Source organism: Bemisia tabaci, chromosome 1, assembly GCF_918797505.1.
Source record: "Bemisia tabaci chromosome 1, PGI_BMITA_v3".
In the NCBI taxonomy this organism is placed as follows: domain Eukaryota; kingdom Metazoa; phylum Arthropoda; class Insecta; order Hemiptera; family Aleyrodidae; genus Bemisia; species Bemisia tabaci.
The window spans coordinates 78,058,780-78,082,783 of record NC_092793.1 but is presented as its reverse complement, the minus strand read 5'-3'; the positions used below and the strand labels follow the sequence as shown (position 1 = coordinate 78,082,783).

Sequence of the window (24,004 nt, the reverse complement as noted above, 5' to 3'; positions counted from 1 at the left end):
CGGGGCAACCGAGGGTGCTACCACTCTCGGAGGGTCGCGGGGGAACGCGATGCTGCTTTGACGGAAAAACCACCCAAGTCCCGCCTGGCTATTTGCTGTCTCTCTCGCACACTTTAGCGAGCCGCCTGCCTATTTTCTGTCTCTCTCGCACTTATACGCTTCCTACCTGGGCGATTTTCTGTCTCTCTCGCACACAATCGCGTCGTGCAAGGCGATTTTCTATCTCTCTCGCACTTATAGGCTTCCTACCTTGGCGATTTTCTGTCTCTCTCGCACTTTTACCCTTGCTACCTAGGCTACCCAGGAAGCATATAAGTGCGAGAGAGACAGCAATCAGCCAGGCGGGACTTGGGCCGTTTTTCCGTCAAAGCAGCATCGCGTTGCCCCGCGGCCCTCCGAGAGTGGTTGCACCCTCGGTTGCCCCGTTTAAGGGCACCCAGTGCGAGAGAGACTGAAAATTGCCCAGGTAGCAAGTGTATTAGTGCGAGCGAGATAGAAAATCGCCTTGCACGACGCGATTGTGTGCGAGAGAGACAGAAAATAGCCCGGCGGCTCCCTAAAGTGTGCGAGAGAGACAGAAAATCGCCCAGGTAGGAAGCGTATAAGTGCGAGAGAGACAGAAAATAGCCAGGCGGCTCCCGAAAGTGTGCGAGATAGACAGAACATCGCCCAGATAGGAAGCGTATAAGTGCGAGAGAGACAGCAAATAGCCAGGCTGGACTTGGATGGTTTTTCCGTCAAATCAACATCGCGTTCCCCCGCGACCCTCCGCGAGTGGTTGCACCCTCGGTTGCCCCGTTTAAGGGCACCCAGTGCGAGAGAGATGGAAAATCGAGCGAGCCGCTTGGCTGTTTTCTGTCTCGCTCGCACACCCATGCGTCCCTCCAGGCGATTTTCTATCTCTTTCGCACACTTGAGCGAGCCCCCAGCCGGTTTTCTGTCTCTCTCGCACGCCCAAGCGTCCCGCCAGGCGATTTTCTATCTCTCTCGCACACTTGAAGGAGCCGCCAAGGGCAACCGAGGGCGCAACCGCTCTCAGAGGGTTGCGGGGGAACGCGATGCGCCTTTTTTGCGCCTTGATTGTATTTTTCAAACATATTGTACACACAGTAAGGACCATTGAGGCAAAAAATGAGGGATTTTTGAGCGGACTTTTCAGGGTAATGGACGATTATCGGAATCATTTTTGTGTTATTTTTAGTTTTTTACGCCTTTTTAGGACAAAAGTGAAAAAAAAAGATAGGAAAGCCCAATACACCATCAGAATTGTTCTTTAGGCGTCTTGCTAATACTCTTAGGAGCATTTTAAACAAAATTGGAGCAAAAAATAACCTGCAGCTCAAAAGTTATGGGCATTTGAAGAGGGGAAGGTTTTGTCGCCAAAATCAGACAAAATCACAACAAACAATTAACCGCAGCACATCAATGAGTGAAGTCGAACATTTCATGCATTTTTTTCTCAAATCTACATACTTTCATTGACATTGTGTCAAATTTTCACTTCAATCCGACGAAAAATGGGCCCGGTGTGAATTTTATTGGGAAAATTGACCCTCTCTTTCTCGGAAGTTCGAAACGTCACTTTCTTGAAAATTCTTAAAACTTCAAAAATTCATACCTCAATGAGTTTTTCGATTTGAGACCTAATATTTTGCAGAAGTTCATTATTTGGTGGTCTGATCAAGAGAAAAATTTATCATCAAAATCCGAGTCGGGTGGTTGCATGGCTGGTAGGTTCTATATGGAATGACCCTACATAATCTCTAGTCCAAGGCAGCAGCTATTATACGTCAGCGGATATCCACATCGAAGTTAAAGAATATCAAGGCACAACCAGGTTGTTGTATCCGATGAAAGTACCTACAGGTCTTTAGGGGAGCTTTTGGAGGCTTTCCACAGGGCCACTTGCAAAAATGGTGAGATGTATCAACTTTAGGTCTACATAAGCCTCCGTTTCAGACCAAAATCTCATAAAGTTGAGGCACACCCATCGTAGTTTCCTCTGGAAGATCAATCAAACAGTTCTTCATCAAATCAATAGTACGAGCACTAAAACAAAAAGAGACGTCTAAGGCTGAAGTTGCAAACATGATAGTGCTCTTTTCTTGTCCTAATAGTCATGATTAATTTGTTGAACTAAAAAAGCAGGAAATTTTTTGTTAATAGAATGAAGATCATTGTCATTGAACGCTTGAGTATTTTTGAATGAGAACAGTTCTAATGCATCACTAGTCAGGGATAAAAATACATTTGCTTTCATTAAAATTTTGCGTAAAATACTGTGAGGACTTTCAAAATTTCCATGTTCAACTTATAAGTAAGAAAAATAAAGTTTTTTGTACGCATCAATTTAAAGTTCCTGCACACATAAAAGCAAAGCATACTAGAGTCTAATGGAGCACTAAACTAATAAGTTCTATAAGTTTAACGATTGAACAATTTTGGCGAAATTTTTCTGGATAAATTTTGCTAAGCCGAGCACTGATCAATTACATGTCCAGTTACTTTTTAAAGCAGCAAAAGTGCAGACCCTTTTATTGTTACATTAATCAATCGTCTCTGTTTTCATAGGGAGGATCGCAAAAACAAGAAGTCATCCTACAAACTTATCTATGGAGAAAGCGTCATCCTTGAAAAATTGCGAGGGTTGACCTTTGAAATTTCACCGGATTCTTTTTTTCAAGTAAATGTCGCTGGAGCTGAGCTTTTGTATGAAGCTGTTGGAGATTTAGCCCAAGTCAATCCGTCCACCTCTGTCTTAGATGTATGTTGTGGAGCAGGAACAATAGGCTTGTCTTTGGCTCAGGTAAATAATGCCCCTTATTCAATCTCTCACACAGTGAAAAAAAAGAAATGTAATAATGCCACTTGGTCCACCGAGAAATAACACTGCTCATTTGCCAAGAAAATTTTACCAGAGACTTAAGGAAGCTGGCAGTATTCTGCCTTCCCCATGCACCATGCGCCTATAAATTGGGGAAGCTTGGCCATCATAGCACCTAGAAAAGCTGCTGCACCCCATCGTTTTTTTAAAACTTACAGTTTTATTTGCCGTAATACACATGCTGGAAGTCAATGTGGCTTCAAAAAAATTGTAGATGGCTCCCAGAAATTGAGCTTTGCGACCAAGGTGGCTCCTAAAATTTTAGGGAAAAGGCAGAACACTGGGAGCTGCCAAAGTTGTCTGAGGAAGCTGACAAAGTTGTCCGAGGAAGCTGACAAAGTTGTCTGAGGAAGCTGTCAGTTAGAATTTGACTTGTTTAGACAAAGCTCCCGAATTTTTCAACCCCCCCTGTCTCTGATATATGATGAAACTAACTTTTGAGTATACACAAATGGACCTTATCATGTCACATTATCACAACATATCATGACTTGAAGAAGTCGGCCAAGAAGAAAATCAAGCATTTTCCCAATGAGATATATTTTTGAAAAATTTAAGACTAAAAGTAGATCGTTAGTTTCATTTTGTGATGCAATGGTGTCAGTTCAATGCGCTACAGTTTGCGCTATGAAACACCTCCTCAGTAGGACTTAGTGCAGTGCGTCACAACTCATGGTGCCATGAAACACTGTTTTTACTTGGAAAATTCCTTTTTATTTTTTTTTTATAGTGCCATAAACTGTGGCACACTGAAACAGCTATTCTCAAGGTTTTCAAGTTAGGTCAGGTTGAGTTGGGTTGGATTGGGTTAGAATCAACTGGGAAGTCTCTACCGCAGCATTCATTCATCAACTCTTAAAACTTGTCATTTTCACCTCCTCCGATGTCCCAATATTGGCGACAAATTTTCCCTCGAAAAACATATCAGTCAAACGAACATGTAATTTGATCTTAATTCCTTAACCTGGTGTTTCATTGACAAAGTAATGAGATTATTTTTGCTTTGTAGAATGCTAAATGGATATTTGGTCTAGACATCGACACAGATGCGATAGAAGATGCAACGAGGAATGGGAAGCGGAATAATGTCTCCAACTGCTCATTTTTTTCCGGACGAGCAGAACAAATCCTGTCATCTGTGCTTATGAGAGGCCCTGATAAACATGAGGATATAGTTGCAATTGTTGACCCCCCGCGGGCCGGATTGCGTAAGTCAACATGCCTTTTCATTAATTTATTTCAAGATAATTTTCATTCTCGAATTTACCTTTTTATTTGGACAAATGATTTACCTGCATGTTCTTTGTGGTCACCTCAGGATTCTTACGTGTTCACTGAATTTAAAATGAAAAATCTACATGATTGTGTCATGAATGTTAAGTATTAATTTTAAAGAAAATCAAGCCAGCCTTAGAGATTTAGCAGAATTCAATCTGTAAACTCAGTGGAAAATTCAATTCTGTTAATCTCCTGAATAATTGGTCGAGAAACACTTCCCAAATAAGATGTGAAATCAGCAATTTGTATTTTTGTTGCTTTTTTGGGATTTTATGGCAACAGTTCCATCATCAATTTGCTCAATAGCAATTAGCTTAAGAGTATCCTTTTCTTTTTTTTTTGTCACTGTCTGAATAGACACACCATCACAAACTTAGGTCATATAGTATTTCACTTAGATTTTGATCGGATTTTGGCCAAAATTTTCTTTCCACGAAACTATCAGACACTACTTTTCTGCTCTGGCAAACGGGCCTCGGAAGACCCTTAGAGAGATGTCAAAAAATTAGCAAAGAGAGCCTCTTACTGAAGTGGCAAAATACTCTTTGCTTTTTGGCCCTGAAGGAGTATAATGGCTTAGAGCTGCATACGTTTGAAGAAGTCTGTCATTAAATTCCTTTCAGTCTAACATAATTTTTTTTCGTCTCTGTGATTGTTTTGCTTGACGTTTTCTCACTCTCTTCCAACAGCGCACAGAACTCTTTTTTTAAACATTTATTCAGTAGAAAATCAATGATTATCAATTCTATTAATTAATGTTGATCAAATGAGCATTGTCTAGCTTCACAAGTTTTCAAAATATAACGTAATTCCTAATTTTTGTTTTAGCTTTTTCTCCTTATTGTTCTAATTCTTCTTTGGTAGTTCAATTCATGAGCGCAATTATGGACTAAAGCAAGGCGATTGTTGATTGAAGAAGATACCTTACGCGTCTGCTGCATTTTTTTGCAGCTTCTTTTTTTCTTTTTTCTTATTTTTTATTGACAACAGCATTACCAGATCAATAATTAACCAAGTAATAAATAATCATCGTTTGCATGTATATATTTAAAAATAATAGTTATGTTTGCAGTTGGAAGTAAGTAAAAAATAGTCAAGCACTACGTTACAGAGACGATTAAAAGTATGTTGCATTATCAATATCCGAAATGCAGACCTCTCAGCTGCTACGCAATCCTCTGAGCCGCTAGACTTGTTTTGTGGTGTAACTAAAGGGGCATTACTTTGCCGCTTCAGCAAACGACCCTCTTTGCATATATTTTGAAAACTATTTTCGGGTCTTCAAGGGCTCATTTGCAAAAATGGCGAATTAGGGGTCTAACAGTTTTGTTGAGGAAACTTTTGGCCATACTTGGATCAAAATCTAGGTGGAATACTACAAGACCTATCCTTGTAAGACCTCCTCTAGATGCAAGAAAGAGCATTCCACTTCTAGTGTTTCGTGTGTGACTGAGGGACAATTCAGGACAATAAACCGTCTCAGTAAATGACTAATTTTGGCTGATGAATAAAAAGATAGTATCATATTCTCAGTTGTTCCTCTTGAGTTCTGTTTTTGAAATGCTTGTAACTTTTTTTTTTTTCTTCTGGACAGATCGAGACGCGGTAGCAATGTTGAGAAAAACAGAAAAGTTGAACAAACTGGTCTATTTGTCTTGCAACCCAACTGCGAAATCAGTGATGGAAAACTTTGTGGCTCTTTGCCGTCCACCCTCGAAAACACTACAAAATAATCCATTCTTTCCTCGGAGAGCTGTTGTTGTTGATATGTTTCCGCATACTCCTCATTTTGAACTTGTTGTTTATTTTGAACGACTTGACGACTCAACGCTTTTGATGAACGAAAATAACCTTACAGCCAATCTTGAATCCTGAATTTAACAGGGTTTAAATAACTGTACTTAGGTTTGCTTTGAAGAATTTATCATTTTAAAGTCTTCCATACAATACTTCATCCGAGAAAGAATTTTTGATTGAACAGCGCCACCAAAAGAAATATGTGCTCTGAAAGTAATTGATCAGAGCTCACTGGAAGATTTTTTGGTACAAGCAACCAGTAAAAACTTAGCTCCAAATCATCAACAGCGACAACTAGAGATCCAACAGATCTAAGGCAAGAGCGTTCTTATGTGGGAATCGATGGAGAACTACCTATAAATTGGCTGATCAATGAGAGGAAACCCTTTGGGAGTCAGAAAGGTTCCATTGACTAGTACATTTTGTTTGTATTTTTTTATGGTTGTCTTTGTAAATAGATATTTTTGTTTTTAAGATGGACTTTTGCATTTCATTTGTTGCATCTTTGATCACAAGCCACTGAGGCGGCCTCCTAGGCGTAGCTTAGTTATTTTTGTAGGGGTGCCTGGCCTCCCTATCACCAGGGGCTCTGGAGGTATGAAATACCCTCAAGTACGAAGGGAAGTACGAGGGGCCTCTCCCAGGAAATGTTTAAATTCTATCTCTATTTGAAAGTAATTTGAAGCTTTCTAAAGAGAATTTTCCATTTGTTTCCGCACAAAAATTGTGGATTTTCAGCTCAAAATCCTCTGAAATGGATGGATTCAAAAAATTCAAACCATTTTCTGCTGAGCACTTTGAAAAATTTGTGACATTTCAACATGATGAGGACTAATTTTGAGACTTTAGCAACAAAGGACCTTATTCAAAATCTGCCATTTTCAACCTCAGCCAAATCTTAGAAATATTTTTAGGGGTGACAGAGGATCACTCCCCGAGTCCAAAACACTGACAATATTAGCATTGTAGTTGAAATTCGCATTTTTCGTGAACGGTTTGTCTTAGGGAGATGATATTGGTCTCTGTAGAAAAATTGATTTATCTTCTCCTTGGTCATTACTAGAGTGATGCAGTACAGTCCATAATTGTAGAATAAGTATCCATTGTCAAGTAATTTTTACTTTTCTCCAAGTAATCATCATTTGATTGTTGGCTTCTGGCAAAATTTTGGAGGTTTACCGAAAATCAGGAATCTTGCAGTCAGTAATTTTTTTAAGGCTTTTGATTCCCTAGATGTTTTAATGACCGTTTGAAAATTTTTTCGAGAATTCCTAAATGAAAAAACAAGTCTCAAAAAAACTTTCAAGTATACCTTTCATTTCGGAAATCCTTTTTGAGTATTTTTAAGTTAAATTTATGAGAAGTAAAGTTTTATTTTAATAAAATTTAAGTAAGTAAATAAGTGTTAAGATACTCCCAAAACATCAATTCTAGTTTTTCAGTTCTAAAAATATTTGAAAAAAATGTTAAAGAACTCTTAAAAAAGTAGTCTTTTTTCAAGACTCTCATACTTAAGTATTTCACCAGGAGTGTAATTGGACTACATTTTGCTCTTGGAAACTACAATTTCCGGTTCATCCGTAAAAACATAGGTGTACATTGTTGCATAGGTAAATTGGACGGAGTTAAACAGAAAGGAACCAAGCCACATCGGGATCGAACCAAGAAAAAGAGGTTTAAAGATTGGCTCCTGCATAAGACTCAATGTAAAATATAAACTTCAAGTTCAATTTCTGCAAAATTTGCTCCAACAAAAACTTTGAATTTTTGGCGATACATACTTAGTAGAGCAGTGGTTGAGTTCAAAACCACTCATAACTCAATTTTTTCCAAAATCAGGGTTGGTTCCTTTCTGCTTAACTCAATCCAATTATTACTACATGCGTTATTTTTGGAGTTCCTACTTGCAAAGTGTAAACCCAATTTTACTCCATAAAATATGTAGCCAAAAATTCACTCCTGGATTGCTTAATTTCTGGAAGGTGGGGGGGGGGGGGGGGCATTCACCTGAGGGGAAGGACGGACGGCGGTCGGCGGTCCGTAACTTTTTCTAAATGGTAACCTATTATCCGCAGGGGTCAGCAGGGGTGACGCGGGACCAAGGTGACGTATACAATATGGCTACTTTAGTTGCAATTTCAATTTAAGCCGCCATTTTGAAAACTAAAGGTGCGTTGTTAAATTACTTTTGCTGCCCAACGAAAATGGCTGACTCTCCGCAGGATTGACGTCATCTCAACGACGACGTCAGCTCAACGGACGGAAGAAAATCTTGGTTCCGTTGTTAAATTCCCGTTGGATTGAGATGATTTGGAGGTTATGTTGATGTTGTGAAATTGATAATGAAATTTTTGACATATGTGCCGGTGACAAAGTCAAAGCTTTTTTCGTTCGAAAGAATCTTCTCAATCTTCTGTGAAGCATTATTTTAGTGTTTGACATGATTGACGAAGAAGAGGATAATATGCTCATGGAAACTGCTCTGGCAGTTCCACTTTTAAAGTAATGACATTCAATCGAATGAGGACCCACATCTTCGTAAAAAGAATAAGAGCAGAGCACAACGGAACTCGCGGAGGAAGAGGAAAGAACAAACAAAACAAGCAATTCTCCCTAGACTGACTGGCAACCGGCAAAGTGCGTTGCGTGGTGTGAGGTTAAAGTGAGAAAAAAATGGCGGAATAACAATCCAGCAAACTCGGCAGCGGTCCACAGCAGCCAAAAACCTCGCTGAGCTGTTGGGCAGTTTGCTGAGCAGCCATCTTGGAAAACGGGTAAATCCACCAGAATTTACCAACGCTTTCGTTGAGCTCAACGCTCAGCGGGTAATTTTCGTTGGGCAGTTGTGGACTTTAACAACGCGTCTTAATGACTGTTTAACCGCCTTGGGATTTTCCTTCGTGTGACGTCAAGAGGGTACGAAATGCGTCGACCTTGTTTACATGCGTACTCGGTTTTGTTGATTCTTTTTTGGTTTGGTTCTCTTCCTCCATCAGGCATTTCGAAGTCAAGCTTTTTTTGAGTTTTCCAAGATTTTTTAATCTGTTACACTCTTCCCATTGAGCGCCCAGCTGGTTTCATTCGAGTGAACTTTTACCACAAATCTTCCCTCTTCTACATTTTGTGCTTTCGCCGTTAGTTATCCAATTTTGGGGAATATGCAAGACCAAAGTGGACAAGCCGACGCCGCTGGTAACATACCCGGCGGTTTAAATCTGTTTAATCTTTACGAGCAAACTTTGGGGAAATTCAAGCCTTTGACTCCCTTCAAACCCAGGAAAAGGAGTCAGAAGCAGAAAGAGAAATGGAACAATCAACCAAGAGTTATTGTGTTTGGATTACCCCAACGATATTCACTGACAGTAAGTACTCACTTCTTTCTTCATCAGTCATAATATTCGGGTTTTCCCCCGAAAATCTGTCCAGAAAGGGATCAACTCCGATACATTTAAGTCTTCTGGTTCTACCTAGAAAGCTTTTATTTAAACCATGCAAGAACATGATCTGGATCTTGCGTCAACTGTCTCCGAAAAAGTGACAACGAAAACTTGCCTATTAGTGCTTGGATTGGCCAATTTTGGTCTGTTTTTAAAAAAATTTAGATATTCATTAACTCAACTAAGACTAGTTTAAAAGCAAATTCTGTGAAAAATTCACAACCAAAATCCAACTTTGTAGCATTAAAAAGTGAGTTTCTACTTCCTTTCAGCCGTACGGCTTCGTGTAATTTTGAAACTTTAAAGACGTATTTCCTGAAATTGCAAAAACTGCACTTTCACGTCTTGTCTTCCAAACCCCTCAGTTGGTTTTTCACTGTGAAGGAGACAACCGGTTCAAATCTATCCTAACTATCAATCAGCCCACCAGGAATTTTCCTGCCTGCCTGTCCACCTCTGCGGATTAATAATGTGACATCTCGAGGCTTGTCGTGTTTATAAAGCACAATTGAACCGCAGATTGCAGGCCCCCGGAGCTCGCGCATTGTATGTTAAGATAAACGTTAATCCCTGATTAGCTCTAATCTGGTGGCACTCAACAAGTTAAATACTTACATGCAGTCAGACGGCACCACTGATGAGTGGTGACGTAAACAATACTTTGACGTTTGTCTGAACATACGATGGGCGAGCTCTAGAAATTTTAATTTTACCACCGGCAAGAGTTGATTGCTAATTTATCAAAAAGGTCAATCATTGTAAATATTTCTCAGAAGGTGAAATGTTATTTTTAATGATACCTTGTCGATTCAACAGCATTCCTAAGTATTAAAGCCGATTATAAAACAGTTCATGATCAAGCAAAGCAGGGATCCTTCAGGGCGGTGTTAAGAATGTCTTATTCGCATTTAGTAAGTTCTCAAATAATTCAAGGTAGAAGTGACTGCTAAAAGAAGAACGTTATGGATAGCTTCTGGAGTTGACAAAAATGAGGTGTAGTCATATTTTTCAGTTTTGCAGGCTAAGCAACCCAGGACCCATGAATGAGACATTTTTTAATGTTTGTTATTTCTTCACAATTTTTTTCATAGGACTTCAGGAGAGTGTTGACGGAACAATTAAACTTAGATATACTGAGAGTAAAACCTTTTCACAAAAATCAGAACCGCCTGGAAGGTAGACTAATGCTTATATTCAACAAAGACAAGGATGCTGAAGAAGCTGCAGGTGCCCTGAATGGATTCCTATGGAGAGGCAGAAATCTTAAAGCTGTGGTAATTTCAATTGCTGACCTAATCTTCACTCACTTCCTACTTGTGTTATAACCGTCCAACTTTTTATTTCACTCTCCCTGTGGCCAGAGTCCACGCCAAATAAGTTCACGCAAAAAAAAAAAATGAACTGCATGTCTGTCTAGCATCTAAAATTTTATATGTGGACATCAGAATCTCTTAATGTATCCCTTGGAAGTCATCAGAAAGACCCAGAGGGCCCACGCCCACTCAACACCAGCCGTCCATAAATTGGCGGACAACTTTCGTTTTCCCATTCTTCCTCAGCATCCTATCATAGGCCTTGGTTTTTGCTTTTTTGGCCTTGGACATTTGTCTTGGAAGACCTGGGATTACTTAGACATATTTCTGCCAAACGGAACTAGAGACAGGTGAGAAAGAAGGGGTTTGCTCGTTAGTTGAGGTCTGTAAGAATGACTAGGAATTATAAAGTGTCAACGACAGTGGTGACAGATTTGGTATTGGGATTGACGTCCGGAGTCTTTATTTTATGATCCCTTTCCACAACGCTCCTGTCACATGTGCATAGCTCATGAGTGCCACATTCAGTCGGCATATTGACGGTGTAATTCGGCAATCACATAACTTGTTTGCGGTGTCTGAAAATCTCTGCCTCTATGTTAATTTTTTAAAGGAGAACAAATTGACATCATTCCTTGAAGTTTATGCAGAATTTTCTTTGCACAGAGAAGTAAAATCACGGCAGTTTTAAAGAATTTCCGTTGAGTAGTTTTCCGTTTAAAAAAAGTATGACAGGAAGTCTGCGACGTTGCAAACCGAATTATGTGATTGCCGACTTACACCGTCGATATAGTTCTGTTTGGTAGAATGTGAAATTCCGCTGTTCCATTTCTCGGAATGGAATCTTGTCCATTTTAACATTGCTTTCTATGCAGCTTTCTAGAGCACACCCCATCTTTCCCACTCATCTACAGTTCTGTTTGACAGATATACGTCCACTTGTTAATCCTTTTGAACATTATCACCCCCCTCCCCCTCCCCCCTCTAATCAACCCTGGACGTTAATTTCTTTTCTTCCTTGCGATGTCATCTTAAATATAGACTCTTATAAAGTCATGTAAGTAGTTGTGTGATGACAGGAGTGTAGCATGTTCTGAATTATTATAATTTATCCAGCATTTTGCCCCCTCAGCAAAATATTTACATTTTTTCAATTTCTAAAGTGATTGGCAGAAAAGAGTGACTTTTCTTATGTAGAATTGTAATATTTCCTCAAAGTTTCATTTTCCGCTATATTTTAGGATTTTCTTTCGCAGTTAATCACAATGCATACATCACAAAATCAGACATTTTCTGAATCCCTGGGTTCAATGACCAAAAAAAAAGCTCAGCTCTCTCTCTCATTAGGTGTTGCTGCTTTTTAAATTTACATACCTATCTATCTAGCCGTGGATACACGGGTCTATATTTACCTTTTCGAAACATCTTTTGAATTTAAAATTGTTATTTTTCAGCACTGTTTTGTAAACTTCATTAATGAAAACTCAAAGGCGCTTCGATAGTTTCTTGTTCTACTTTTTTTTTCTTTTTGATTCTTAAATCGAGCAAGCAGTAAATTTTTCCTAGTTTTTTTGCTATTAACCTTAACATTGAGTTGACTCTTTACATCATAGCTCCTCTTTTTCTAGGTTTCCAAAAATCTTGCCGAAACCGGTGGACTTAAACGTGAAAATGATAACTCAGGAGATGAAGACTCTAAAAGAGCAAAAACCGGTTTCAAAGATCAAGCTGAGGCACTGAAGTACTCACAACTTCCCTTGTTGGATGTGCCATATCAGGAACAGGTATGTAATTTTATTGCTTTATAACTTGACCAGTAACTCAGGGCTGTGTAAACTAAATAAGGTTACTATAAAATTAATTCTTTCGAAAGTAAAAGTTTGTACAGGAGAGCCAATTACAACTCACATACAAAAAAAAATGTAATAGTATGTTTTGCAAAAATAATAACAGTGCTTTCCTCAGTATAATGTGTCAGAAATCGTCCATTATGATTGTGGTTGAGTCATGCAGAGATAAGCTGCTGGAAAAGAGAATAAAATTATCATAATATGATTGTTACAACACATTTTTGAGAATTCATTTTTTATGCTTATGAAGCCATAATGTAAATAATTACTTCTATTTAACACCCCATAAATAAAACAGGAAAAATTTTATCGAAAAATTCAAGTGCTGGGAAAAATAAGCTAAAAACAATGGGTTTGAGTTCAAATCTATTACTCATGAAAAATAACCAAACTCGGAAATTATAAAATATAACTCAAGGAGGAATCATAATGCCGTCAGAGAAGAAAATTGAAATTAAGTATAATTCAAAAGTCTTGCTAACAAACTAGATGTAGTGGCTATAATATTCCGATAAACTGGTAACTCTGAAGAAAATATAATTGGACCATATTTTGCAATCGGCAAATTGCTTTCGCCAGCTCATTTAAGAAGCAATATACATGTTAATAAGTTCCTCTCTGAAGATAGGTGCCTTCATGATTAAATCATGTTTCCTTATTGAAAAATGGAATCTAAGTATCTTAAAGAGAAAAATTTAACATTAAATAATCACAAAATTGAAGGAAAGAAGACTCAATAAAACCAAAACTTATCAATGCTCAACAGTGGGGAGATTAATAACACAGAGAAAATATGTAATGCTTTGACGTAACCCTGAGTTTTAAAATTAATATTTAGTGGTGTTCCAGGTCTTGACTGTGTCAGGAAAAAATCTTGTAAACTTATTTTGATGTCCACTGTCTGAAAATTAATTAAAATAACTGGTGCAATCACTCCATTTTTAATATTATTTTCGCAGCTAAAAGGTAAAAAAGAAAAAGCTGTGTCAGTTCTGAAAAGTATCCATGAAAGTCTAGTGAATGGCAGAACCTCTGATGAAGCAACAAAGACAGAACTAATGAATCACTTGGAGGCGCAAGAGAAGAAATTCGCCGGTGTGCCATGTGAACTTGTTGGCCCTATTCAAGCTCCAAGCATGATTGGTTATCGGGTGAAAGTTGAATTAAATATTGGTGAGTAGTGATGCTCATCTCTAGATTAGTCTCATCTGCAGATTACTAATGGTTTTTACTGTGTTAGAACTCTCATTAAAACTCATTGATGACTAAAGAATAACGTTGCCTAACTGGCAATTTTGTGTAAAATGAGTTACCGACTTTGCCGCATTCCACAGTATTAAATACACAAGCTGATATTTTTAGTTTTTTTCCAATTCTGCACGGGAGTGCTGTATTGTATGAAAGGAATTGCTTACACAACCTCAATATTACAAAAGTGGCAAAGTTTTTTCTTCGTCATATAAAATTGTCAGTTTTTAAACAGACAATCTTGTTCCCTAGCCAATGCGTAGAAAAATATGTTTTGCGGTAAGAAGGTCTTTCTCTCTCTTCAGATAGTTCAATAAAATGTAAAATTTGGCCAGATAGTGAAGGAGAAAGCTTTTTCATCTTCCAATAAATAAAAAATCTGAGAAAAATTCAATCTTAAGAAAGAACACCGAGAATAGAATGCTTTAGACTCACCCACTGTATGGGTCAATCATTAAAAACACTCATTTCGTAGCTCCAAGGGTCTTGAGTACCTGCGGAACAGTATGCATATATGCAAACAATTCTATGCCCCAAATTTTGTTGGCTCATCTCAAAATTATTTTTCAGTCCAAAATTCAAAAAAATTGACAAGTCGAAAGGTTGATAGAATAGAGAATTGCAATTGGGAATAAAATTCTGCATTTTTATGGTCCTTTTAATGAAGTGAGGGATTGCCATTCAAAGAAAAAATTGATCTTGATAAGTAAAAAATGACCTGTTCTTTTAAAAGCAACTACGAACAGCTTACTACCCACATTTGTTCGAAAGTTTTACCATCAGTCCTGGTACCTTTGGGACACCTTATGTAAAAGAAGACAGGAATTTTCTCAGTTACCAAAATGAGGTTCATGTTTTTTAGTTTCATTATTAATACGTACTTACATGATTTGCAGGATTAGAAGTATATTTTTCTTGATTAATTCTCTGCAAGAATTTTTTGTATCATCCGAAATGATTCTGAGAGCCTTTGCAATTGAAAAATTTTAGTCAGTCAGAATCTATCTTGTTGAAAAAGTTATCTCAATTTATTTAAATATTTCTTGAAAAGATTCTGATTTTGTTTTAATATTTACTTCTTACTTTTCTCACAACAGGTCTGGATGAAAATGGAAAGAAAACAGTGGGTTACTTTGTGAAGGACTACCATAAAAGAAATGTTGTTGCCCCTATGACACAAGATCTCAAGCTAATCCCTGATAAAATCAAGGAGACTGCTGCGGTAACTATTTTAATGTTCTATTCTAATGTTAATATTTATGAGACTTCTATTTACGCACTAAGGTTCCATTCAGTCTTGAAAGCAATATTTTTAATAATACAGTCAACTTGCGCTAAGTGAGCCTTGTGCTAACATAGCAAGGTTTTTCAATTAAACTCGATTTGTTTTCTGTTCTTCAAATTTCGCTCCATAAATTTACCAAGCTCCTTCGGACTGATCATAAATTCTTAAACTCCGTCTTAATGGGTCACATTTAGGTAAATTGCGTCATACTGAATCAATGTAAAATGACTTGATTTTGTAGAACTAAAAAGAAATGTTACTTGATTATAAATGTTTGCTTACACCAACAGCATCATTTCCTCTCTGCCCAGTTGCTACTGACAGAATGGCGCTGAATCAGTTTAGAAATGCACCTCTTTAAGGTTTCAGCTCACCCTGCCTCTCTCTCTCCCCCACTTTTCATGCAGATGCAAGCTGGCACCAATCCAATGGAAGGTTTCGGTTGTACCTGCTTGCATGATTAGCAACATCTAATTGATGTGGGAGCAGAAGGCAAATCTGATGCATTCCGGAAACAATCATCATATTACCAGCCTGACTCTGTGCTCCTGATGATTTGAAGTTAGTCATCCAAGCAGAGAATCGCACTGAGTTTTACTATTGTGCGACCAAATGAATAGGATTCACAAGAAGACAAAGATGAGGAGAATGAGATCAGAAAACTTGATAGCTTAAAATAATATTTAGGAATAAGCAAGCTTGAAAATTTTCCACTTGGAGCTGTCGTCAGCTAAGTTGACAGTTGTTTACTTTTGACTGTCATGCGCAATACACTGATTTACATTTCTGCGCATGGCGGCAATGTTGCTCGCATTTGTGCCGTAGTCAATTCCTGATCACCATTAGACAATTGCAATGCAGTCGCTAACAAATGGGAAGTAAACAACTGCTAACTTAACTGGCGACACCTCCATCAGTTGATTTTTTAAGTATGGAACTTCAAAATTTTTCGCATCAAGTGGGTTTTATCAATCGGCAAACTCTTGCGTATCTTAATTTTGTTATTATTACATATTTGCAAAAAAATAACATAAATGAGGCTGATTCTACTCACTTTGCGGGTTATCGCTCATCAGGGGTTGACAGTGTTTTTGTTCTGTGGTTCAACTTTTAAATCGCTGGTTGCCATTTTAGCTGGATTTTTCCCCCTCATATTTTTCTTCGAGGGAATTTTAAGGATTGTGAAAAAAATAGGAACTTTACATCAAATACTCTTGCTCTTGATGGTCTTCTTGCTGCCATACAGTAGTACCAATAGATGGAATCCATAATGATTAATTGAACAATGCTTTGGCCGGTTTCAGATTTTTCAGAAATATGTTGAGAACTCTCAGTTGGATGTATATAGTGAAGAAACTCACCAAGGTCATTGGCGGAAACTTGCCATTCGCATGGGACAGGGAACAAATCAGTTAGCAATAACTGTGCACCTGCAGTTGCAAGCACTCTCTAAAGAAGCTTTGAATGACATCAAGGATGATCTAGCTGACTTTTTTGCCCGAAGAGAAGGCAAAACATTGAACGCAACCAGTGTTTACATTCAGTATTCCACAGACCACAGGTTTGATTCCTTTTACGATTTTGCTCAGTTTTTAAAATTTTACCTCGTTACATTCTTAACCTCTCTGAATCATAAAAAACAGATTATTAAAAGTTAGTCATCGAAATATCTATTGTTTGTTTTATTACTTTTTTCTAGAGCTGTCGGATTACTTGGACGACTATCATAATTGCGATTTATTTTTTTATGTGTAATTGCATTGAGGAATCCGTTGCTTCTAATTTGACTTTTCACAAAATTTTGACTTTCTTATAGATAAGCTAAAAGTTTTATCAGCAAACTATTATCCAAGTGAATAATTTCAACCGTAAATTTCTATCAAGATTCCCTTTAAAATTTGTAATGGCTAATTTCATTTTCTGTGTTTTTTGTCAGCATTATCTCCATTAATATTCGATTTAGTAACTTTGTGTCTTGATAGATTTTATTTTTTTTTGGCCAATCTGAAAGATTATGCCAGCAAACTATTGTATGATTCTGTAACTAGGGCAACTAACCCATCGGAATTAAAGTCTGTCATTACACATTTATTTTAATATTTGATGAAATTGATCTAGCTTAACCGTATGAACCCTCTCTCTCTTCTCAGGCGCGTGCCTGTGCGAGCAGGAAATTTGGAGCTGGTCTGTGGAGAAGAATTCATGCTTGAGAAATTTTGTGGATTTACCTTCCAAATTTCTGCAGAGTCCTCGTTCTTCCAAAATATCAAGGCTGGAGAAGTGCTTCTGAAGTGGGTGGCTGACTTTGCAAAAGTCAACAAAAACACTACTTTGATAGATATTGGATGTGGCGTTGGAACTATTGGGCTGCTCCTTGCAAAGGTAATCTATGACATCAACTTATCATCTAAAGGAGCAAAATTATTTAGCTGTTCAACATATTACCTCAGAGATATGTAAGCTGAGTATAATCTATTGGATTCATACTTTAATCATAGATTATCTGATTCTCCTCTCCACATTTTATATGATTTTTTTATTAAAGAACTGTGTGTAAGAGGCTTAGGGTGTACTGGTGTCATGGAGTCGAAGGGACGTAAAACTATTAGTCTGTTCATTCGGTTTCAGTCAGGTTTGCTACGAGAGTCCAGGAAGAGCTGGTGGAGTGGGGTAGTAGCCTGCCGCGTTACTGTGGCTAAATGTATTTACAGAAAGGGTCAGGAAAAATGGAGATGACAAATACATGATAAAATTGTTGAGTCAGAGGAACTTATTATGAGATAATTTTACTTATCATGAGATCTTTTTAAGTTAGGGATCAAACAAAGTTTTAATTTGGAAGGTTCTCTAAGTTACGTAGAAACTCTTAGCTGGGGGGCAAAAATGTAATCAGAATTATATTCTACGCTATTTATTTATTTATTTATTCATGTATTCATGTTCCATAAAACAAATCAGTATAATTCAATTTCCTGCAAATTTCACCTACTGTAACATTTATTTTATTCATTTCATTTTCTCGCAAAGATCACTAGACTATAAAATACAAAATGAATTCAAAGATTTTATAATTCAAAGAATGTGTTCAAGGCATCAACCATGTGATTTTTATTAAGTTTTGTAAAAAGGCAAGAAAACAGGACAAAGCCATTATTACAAGTTGGTGGGATTTCTGACTTGTGGAAGTTTGACTGTATCTCAATTTTTTTCAAAGAAATCACCAAACATATTCATGCCCTTTACCCTTCATTTTATCGTTTGTTAAAATTATCTTCTCTCTTTCAGAACGCTGGGGAGGTAATAGGCTTTGATACAAATGAGAGAGCAATTGATCATGCCCAGAAAAATTCGATCCGAAATGGTATCACAAACTGTCAGTTTTTCAGAGGATCAGCCAAAGTTCTTTTGTCTGAATTAATACCGAAGGCAAAATTCAATAATATCACTGCTATTGTTGACCCACCTCGGCTTGGTCTCTGTAAGTACCGTGAAAAATTTACTTTTATTTCTGGGTGAATGATAGACCACGACTTTTGAAGTCATGAGGAATGACTTGTAAATCGAATTGACATTCTCTGTCAGAGAGATTGTACACATATTCCTGAATATGTTGTAGAATGATGATGCGTCATGATGTATTGTTGAGAGAACTTCTCGTCCTAATGACAAAGTTGGTAACACAACAAAATGTTTGTTGGTAATCTTTCATGTAAGTGCCAGAAAATTCCTTGCAGATAGATTCTCTATTACAGCATGAACAGATTCTCTATTACAGCATGAACGTTTAATAAGTAATCTTCAAATTCGAAGGCACTGACTTAGCATCTCCTGTCATCAGAGGCCATTTAAACAAGTAATAATGTAGAGGCGTTAAGAACGATTATGAAAGTTGTTCAGATTATTCGTCAATATGGATTCTATAGTCATAACCTGCAGATCGTAACATTGTTGGGCTGGCAAATAGTGAATTTTCCGAACAAAGCGAATAGCAAATAATTTAAGTCAATTATTCACAGCTACGAATAGTAAAACGAATAATTTGAAATGGCTTCTTTAAGTGTGAAAATTTGCGAATATTACTAAAGTAGACAAAAAAAGTGTGATTAAATTTTTTAAGAATTTTCCATTTGCTCATACACCTGCACAAAAAATAATGAAATGCTATGATAGTAGCCTAGGCTGTTAAAAATGTGTTTGAAGATCCCTGGATGCTGGCTTGACTGTCCCTGCAGTTACGTGTGCATTCCCAGGATTTGAAGGTAACTGCGCGGGCAGTCAAGCTAGTATCGAAGGATCACCAGACACATTTTAGTTTTTTATATTTTTTTGGTGTAATGAAAATGTGTTTATGATCTTTTTTTTTCTATGTCAGACATTCCTGTATCTTTCAATCCTTAATTTAGGCTCCTTGCTTATTTCCCCAATCGCAATCGCGCTCACTGTTCGTAAACTCGGCAAAGTCGGTCAAGATCAAAGGAGATCCGCCGTTTGTGATGTCTCGGGTGGAAGGGGAAGCCTTGTGCAGGTCGTCGCAACGTTTCACGATTGCCACTCGGAAATTCGTTATTTTTGATGGCGCGAATAGTTGAAAATTCGTTCCTCGTGACGGCGCGAATATTTGAAAATGTCAGTTCAAAAATTCACTATTTGCGACGGCGCAATTATTCACAATTTGCGAATAGTGCGGCTCTTCCGTGAGAATTCCCGGAAAGAAGCATATCGACGGTGAAAGCCGGCAATCACATATCTCGTTTGCGGTGTCTGAAAATCTCTGCCTCTAGTTATTTTTTGAAAGGAGAACAAATTGACATCATTCCTTGAAGTTTATGCAGAATTTTCTTCGCACAGAGAATAAAAATCACGGCAGTTTCAAAGAATTGCCCCTGAGTAGTTTTCCGTGTAAAAAACAAAGTATGACAAGAAGTCTGCGACGTTGCAAACCGAGTTATGTGATTGCCGACTTACACCGTCGATATGTACTCTTGTTACTTGAGTGATATATTTGTAGCTTCCAGTACTTTCCAGATTTGTCCTTATTATAAATTAAGAGTCTATTGAAGAATTGCGTACCTTTTTTTTACAGATCACCATGTTATGGTTCAGCTGAGATCTACTGAAAACCTGAGCCGAATCGTTTATATAACTCACTCTCCTTCTCTTGTAATCAATGATTTTGTCAGCCTCTGCCATCCACCAACACCTGCCCATCCTGGCAGGCCATTTGTTCCCGTAAAGTCTGTCGCAATTGACATGTTCCCCAACACGCCTAGTTTCTCTCTTGTCATCGTGTTTGATCGACTTCCAGCAGGAAAATAAGAAGCAGCACTTAAACGTCCAGCTGATCACATCAAGTTTTGATTTCACCTTGTTTTATTTTAAGAATATTGTAGTCGCTGAAATCCAAAATTTTTCTTACCTCTACAACTCAGACATGTAGTGAAGGGAAGGCCCTGAAAATTTTTCATTTTCCTATTATGTTAATAATTTGACTTTATTTGAGGGATTCAACTTTTATATGCAATAATCTATGTGGTTTCTCTGTGTTGAATTGCACATTGATAAATGACAGGTGGTCTTTGCATTTGGATAGACCTAATGCTCGTGCAAAAAGCAAATTTTTACATGAATATTGTGCAAAATTTATCTAATTTTCCTGCTCTCTGTAAAAACCCCGATATTCTTTCGGTTTTCAATGTTAAGCTGATGTTTTCGATCTTGCAATGAGAAGAATTAGGGTGCTGAAACCGTTTCAGTTTCTGATATCAGTACGTGAAACGTTTTAGCAAAGACTAAATGTGCAAATGTAGGTAAGCTTATATGTAAGTAAAAAAGTCAGTTTTCTATCCTTTCTTTCTCTGCCTTACCTAAAATTCTTTTTTGGTAGTATATTATTGCTAGGTTCTAAAGAGTTTGTCAGTTTTATCTTTTCAAGTTCAGTTTTAGATGATGTACAGAATGTACTACCATTCCTACTGCATTCTAACAGAGAATCATTACTTGAGACTTTCCATAGGTTTTTTTTATTTTGTCACAGACATTACATTTTGGCACTTTAAAGTGTCGTATTTAATTATCTGAGGTAAAAAAGTTTTAAAAAAATTTGCAAGAAGGGTCCCTTCCTTTCCTTCAATGTTTCATTAAAATAATTAAACCTCAAAGAGATCTATGTATATTAGAAAATGGAGTGTTGAGGGCAATTACAAACATAGGACCTGTATTTGGAATGTCCATGGTGCTCTATTTTTTAGTACAGATATTTCTGATGTTCAATTCTTCTAATATAACCTTGAGGGAAAGGACAGGACGCCTTTTAGAAGGGTTTAAGGATTTTTTAAAATTGTTTACCCTGAATAATTAGTTCTTTGTGACACTTAAAAGTTTCAAAATGTAATGTCCTTAATAGCAAAAAATGCTCAATAGCATCAGCTGGAATGCCCAAAAAAAGTTTCCATGCTGTCCATAATCTTGCTTAGCACTGTGTTGATAGCATTGGCATTGAAGCACGGAATGAGAGTTTTGACTGGCAACAACAATCACCGGAGATTTGACTCTTGACAGGTTAAATAATAGGTCCTTTTTGCAGCAGTAGGTCAGAACCACAGCGTGTTTGTAGAAGTCCCGTACCGAGTGCTGTCTTAAAAACATTGCTAATTATTTCCAACAGCCAGTTAAAGCTTTCGCTTTCTTCTTCTCCATTTTTACTGTGTTGCATATATAGCTGCCATGCAAGATAAAAAAGTAGGGAAAATTTTTACATCATGATTTGTTGCGAAATCTCAATACTGAGATTTTTTTCTCTCATCTGATCTCTCTCTACCTTGCGTATTCGTACAATCATCGAAACAAAGATTTTCGAAAACGTAATTTTAAAAAGGAAATCCCCAATTTCACAATCTACTTATAATTTAACAATGAACGTTTGAAGCTTATCCATCATGGCGTGGTTAAAGAAGAGCAGGTATGGACGTAGCATTGACTTGCAGCTGGTTGGCTCGTAGAACCCTCGTCACAGATCCGTAAACAGAACTTGTGTTTTAACTTTCTTTCAATGTGTTTGTGAGAGATAGTTGATTTTAGGTCTGTGTAAAAATTGAGGAATTTGTTCTTATAGCGTTGCCTATGAGAGTAGAGAGGCTGTAACTAAGATTCTGTGACGTCACGCTAGTAGATGAAACGCGGCTGTGATTTAACATGTGTTCTTATGGGAGAACGCATAACACATGTTCCTTTTGTGCTGATATCTTTTCAGGGGTTGATCTGATGCAAAAATTCATAAGACCCTTTTTGAAAGAAGATAAAATATCACATCAGAAAATTGCCAAGTTCATAAATTACATTGTCTGATAATTGAGGAAATAACAGCTAAACACGACTAAATATCTAAAATCGTTTCCCCACTAAGATTCAAACACGCTGCTCATGCAACTTCGGCCGATCGACGGCGGCTCTGATTGGTTAACACAGCAATTACTCTACTAGTTTGACGTCTTGAAACTGAGTAATTACGGCCTCTCCATTCTCGTAGGCATTGCTTGTAGTCGTGAACATTAGCGGTTTGCTTTCTCACAGTTTTGTCTTTTACACTTGACGGACTTACAAGTATTTGTAAATAATTGAATCTACCCCATTGTCCGAGGGATCACATTAAAGGGTGATGTCCTCACTCTCATGATTTTGAACATAGTACAGCGATACCTTGATTGATCACTTATTTTGTGAGGCCCACTGACTTGCCAATGTTCGTCTCTCAAAGAGGAATTTGGCAGATACTACAAGGCTAGCAAGTGGATGGTGACAGATAAAAAGTTCTCGGCAGGTAACTACGTTTTCGATGCCTTATGACAAGTTTGTTGGTACACATTTAATGTATTTTTTGTCCATATTTCATGTGGTTTTGTGAGTTGTGATTTTGAGTGCGTTTTTTATTATTGTGTGTTAACTGTGTCCAGCTCAGGCTTCTGCCTCAATCAATCAGACAATCAAGGTATTACTGTATCAAAATTTAAATTCGCGCAGCATGAAACGTTTTCTGTCAAATATTTTTAGTCACGACTTTACCACACTCCCCTGTTTTTATGATTTGATCTGCTACAATTTAATTTTTAGAATCTTCAGTTTAGAAGTTTTTCTCGTATCAGCTAATGTAATTCATTTTTTTTTTTCTGATTTATCACAAAGTTTTAATACAAATTGAAAGTTTAATCTCATGTAAATTTAGGAAACTGATTGAAGCTTGCAGTAAGCCTTTGCAATGAGCGAAGAAGTTTGTGTCTTACACTCCCACCTGTTTGAGGAAAGTGTTTATCATAGGTGAAAGCTAACTTGACCTATCTCTTACTCATAGATTAAGATAGCCATGTAAATATAAGTCAAGGAATAAGTATTACTCCAACTGATGTCAAAATTTTGAATGTGCAGATATTATAATCTCAAAAATTGTGAAAATTCAAATTATTTAAATCATTTTTTGGTTCCCTTGTTGGTGATCAATTTCTCTTACCATTCAATTAAAGTGTTTTTTTAAGTAATTAGCCCGCTGGTTCAAATTATTTTCTTTCCTTTTTTCCCTTTTTTTCTCTCTTTTTTAACAATGATGCCGCAGAAGACTGACATTAATCGGACTATATTTTGCACTTGGAAACTAAAATTTCTACCTCAGTTTGGAAACAACTTATGTACCATTAATTTTCCTATGTACATTAGTGCTTCTATGGATGAGCCAGATTTTGTAGTTCTTAATTGCAAAGTGAAGTCTAATTGGATAGATTTCACCAGAATCTGCCTGACAGCATTTCATGTTGCCTAACTTCCTCTCAAAATTCATTCTTTTAACCACAAACTAAACAACATAACACTTTAATACTTGAAATTTTAAACTTTGAATTTTACTCCGATCATGAAAAATAATTAAG

The 24,004-nt window shown here is 37.3% G+C and overlaps 2 protein-coding genes across 3 annotated transcripts in view; both read left to right on the top strand.

The window, feature by feature from the left end:
- The window catches only part of LOC109044020 (tRNA (uracil-5-)-methyltransferase homolog A), a 47,921-nt gene extending 41,488 nt beyond the window's left edge, over window positions 1–6,433 (top strand). For both annotated transcript variants that reach the window (XM_019061475.2, XM_072306234.1), the window contains exons 7-9: window positions 2,572–2,806; window positions 3,894–4,092; window positions 5,757–6,433. In XM_019061475.2, coding sequence (XP_018917020.1) covers window positions 2,572–2,806; window positions 3,894–4,092; window positions 5,757–6,037 — 715 coding nt within the window. In that variant the 3' untranslated portion in view covers window positions 6,038–6,433. The remainder of the gene's footprint in view (window positions 1–2,571; window positions 2,807–3,893; window positions 4,093–5,756) is intronic.
- Window positions 6,434–8,904: 2,471 nt separating this feature from the next.
- On the top strand, window positions 8,905–23,623 carry LOC109043962 (tRNA (uracil-5-)-methyltransferase homolog A). The gene is made up of 9 exons (XM_019061356.2): window positions 8,905–9,321; window positions 10,488–10,670; window positions 12,338–12,493; window positions 13,519–13,732; window positions 14,905–15,029; window positions 16,397–16,653; window positions 17,243–17,474; window positions 18,378–18,570; window positions 20,176–23,623. Exons 1-9 carry the CDS (start codon window positions 9,118–9,120, stop codon window positions 20,406–20,408), a joined length of 1,797 nt encoding a protein of 598 aa, XP_018916901.2. The 5' UTR covers window positions 8,905–9,117; the 3' UTR covers window positions 20,409–23,623.
- The last annotated feature ends 381 nt before the right edge of the window (window positions 23,624–24,004 follow it).

Bases quoted from the DNA above. Each gene is read 5' to 3' on its own strand.
- LOC109043962 (XM_019061356.2), top strand. From the start codon at position 9,118: ATGCAAGACCAAAGTGGACAAGCCGACGCCGCTGGTAACATACCCGGC. The intron at 13,733-14,904 runs GTGAGTAGTGAT...TTCTCACAACAG, and splicing joins GAAAGTTGAATTAAATATTG to GTCTGGATGAAAATGGAAAG. The intron at 16,654-17,242 runs GTTTGATTCCTT...CTCTCTTCTCAG, and splicing joins CAGTATTCCACAGACCACAG to GCGCGTGCCTGTGCGAGCAG.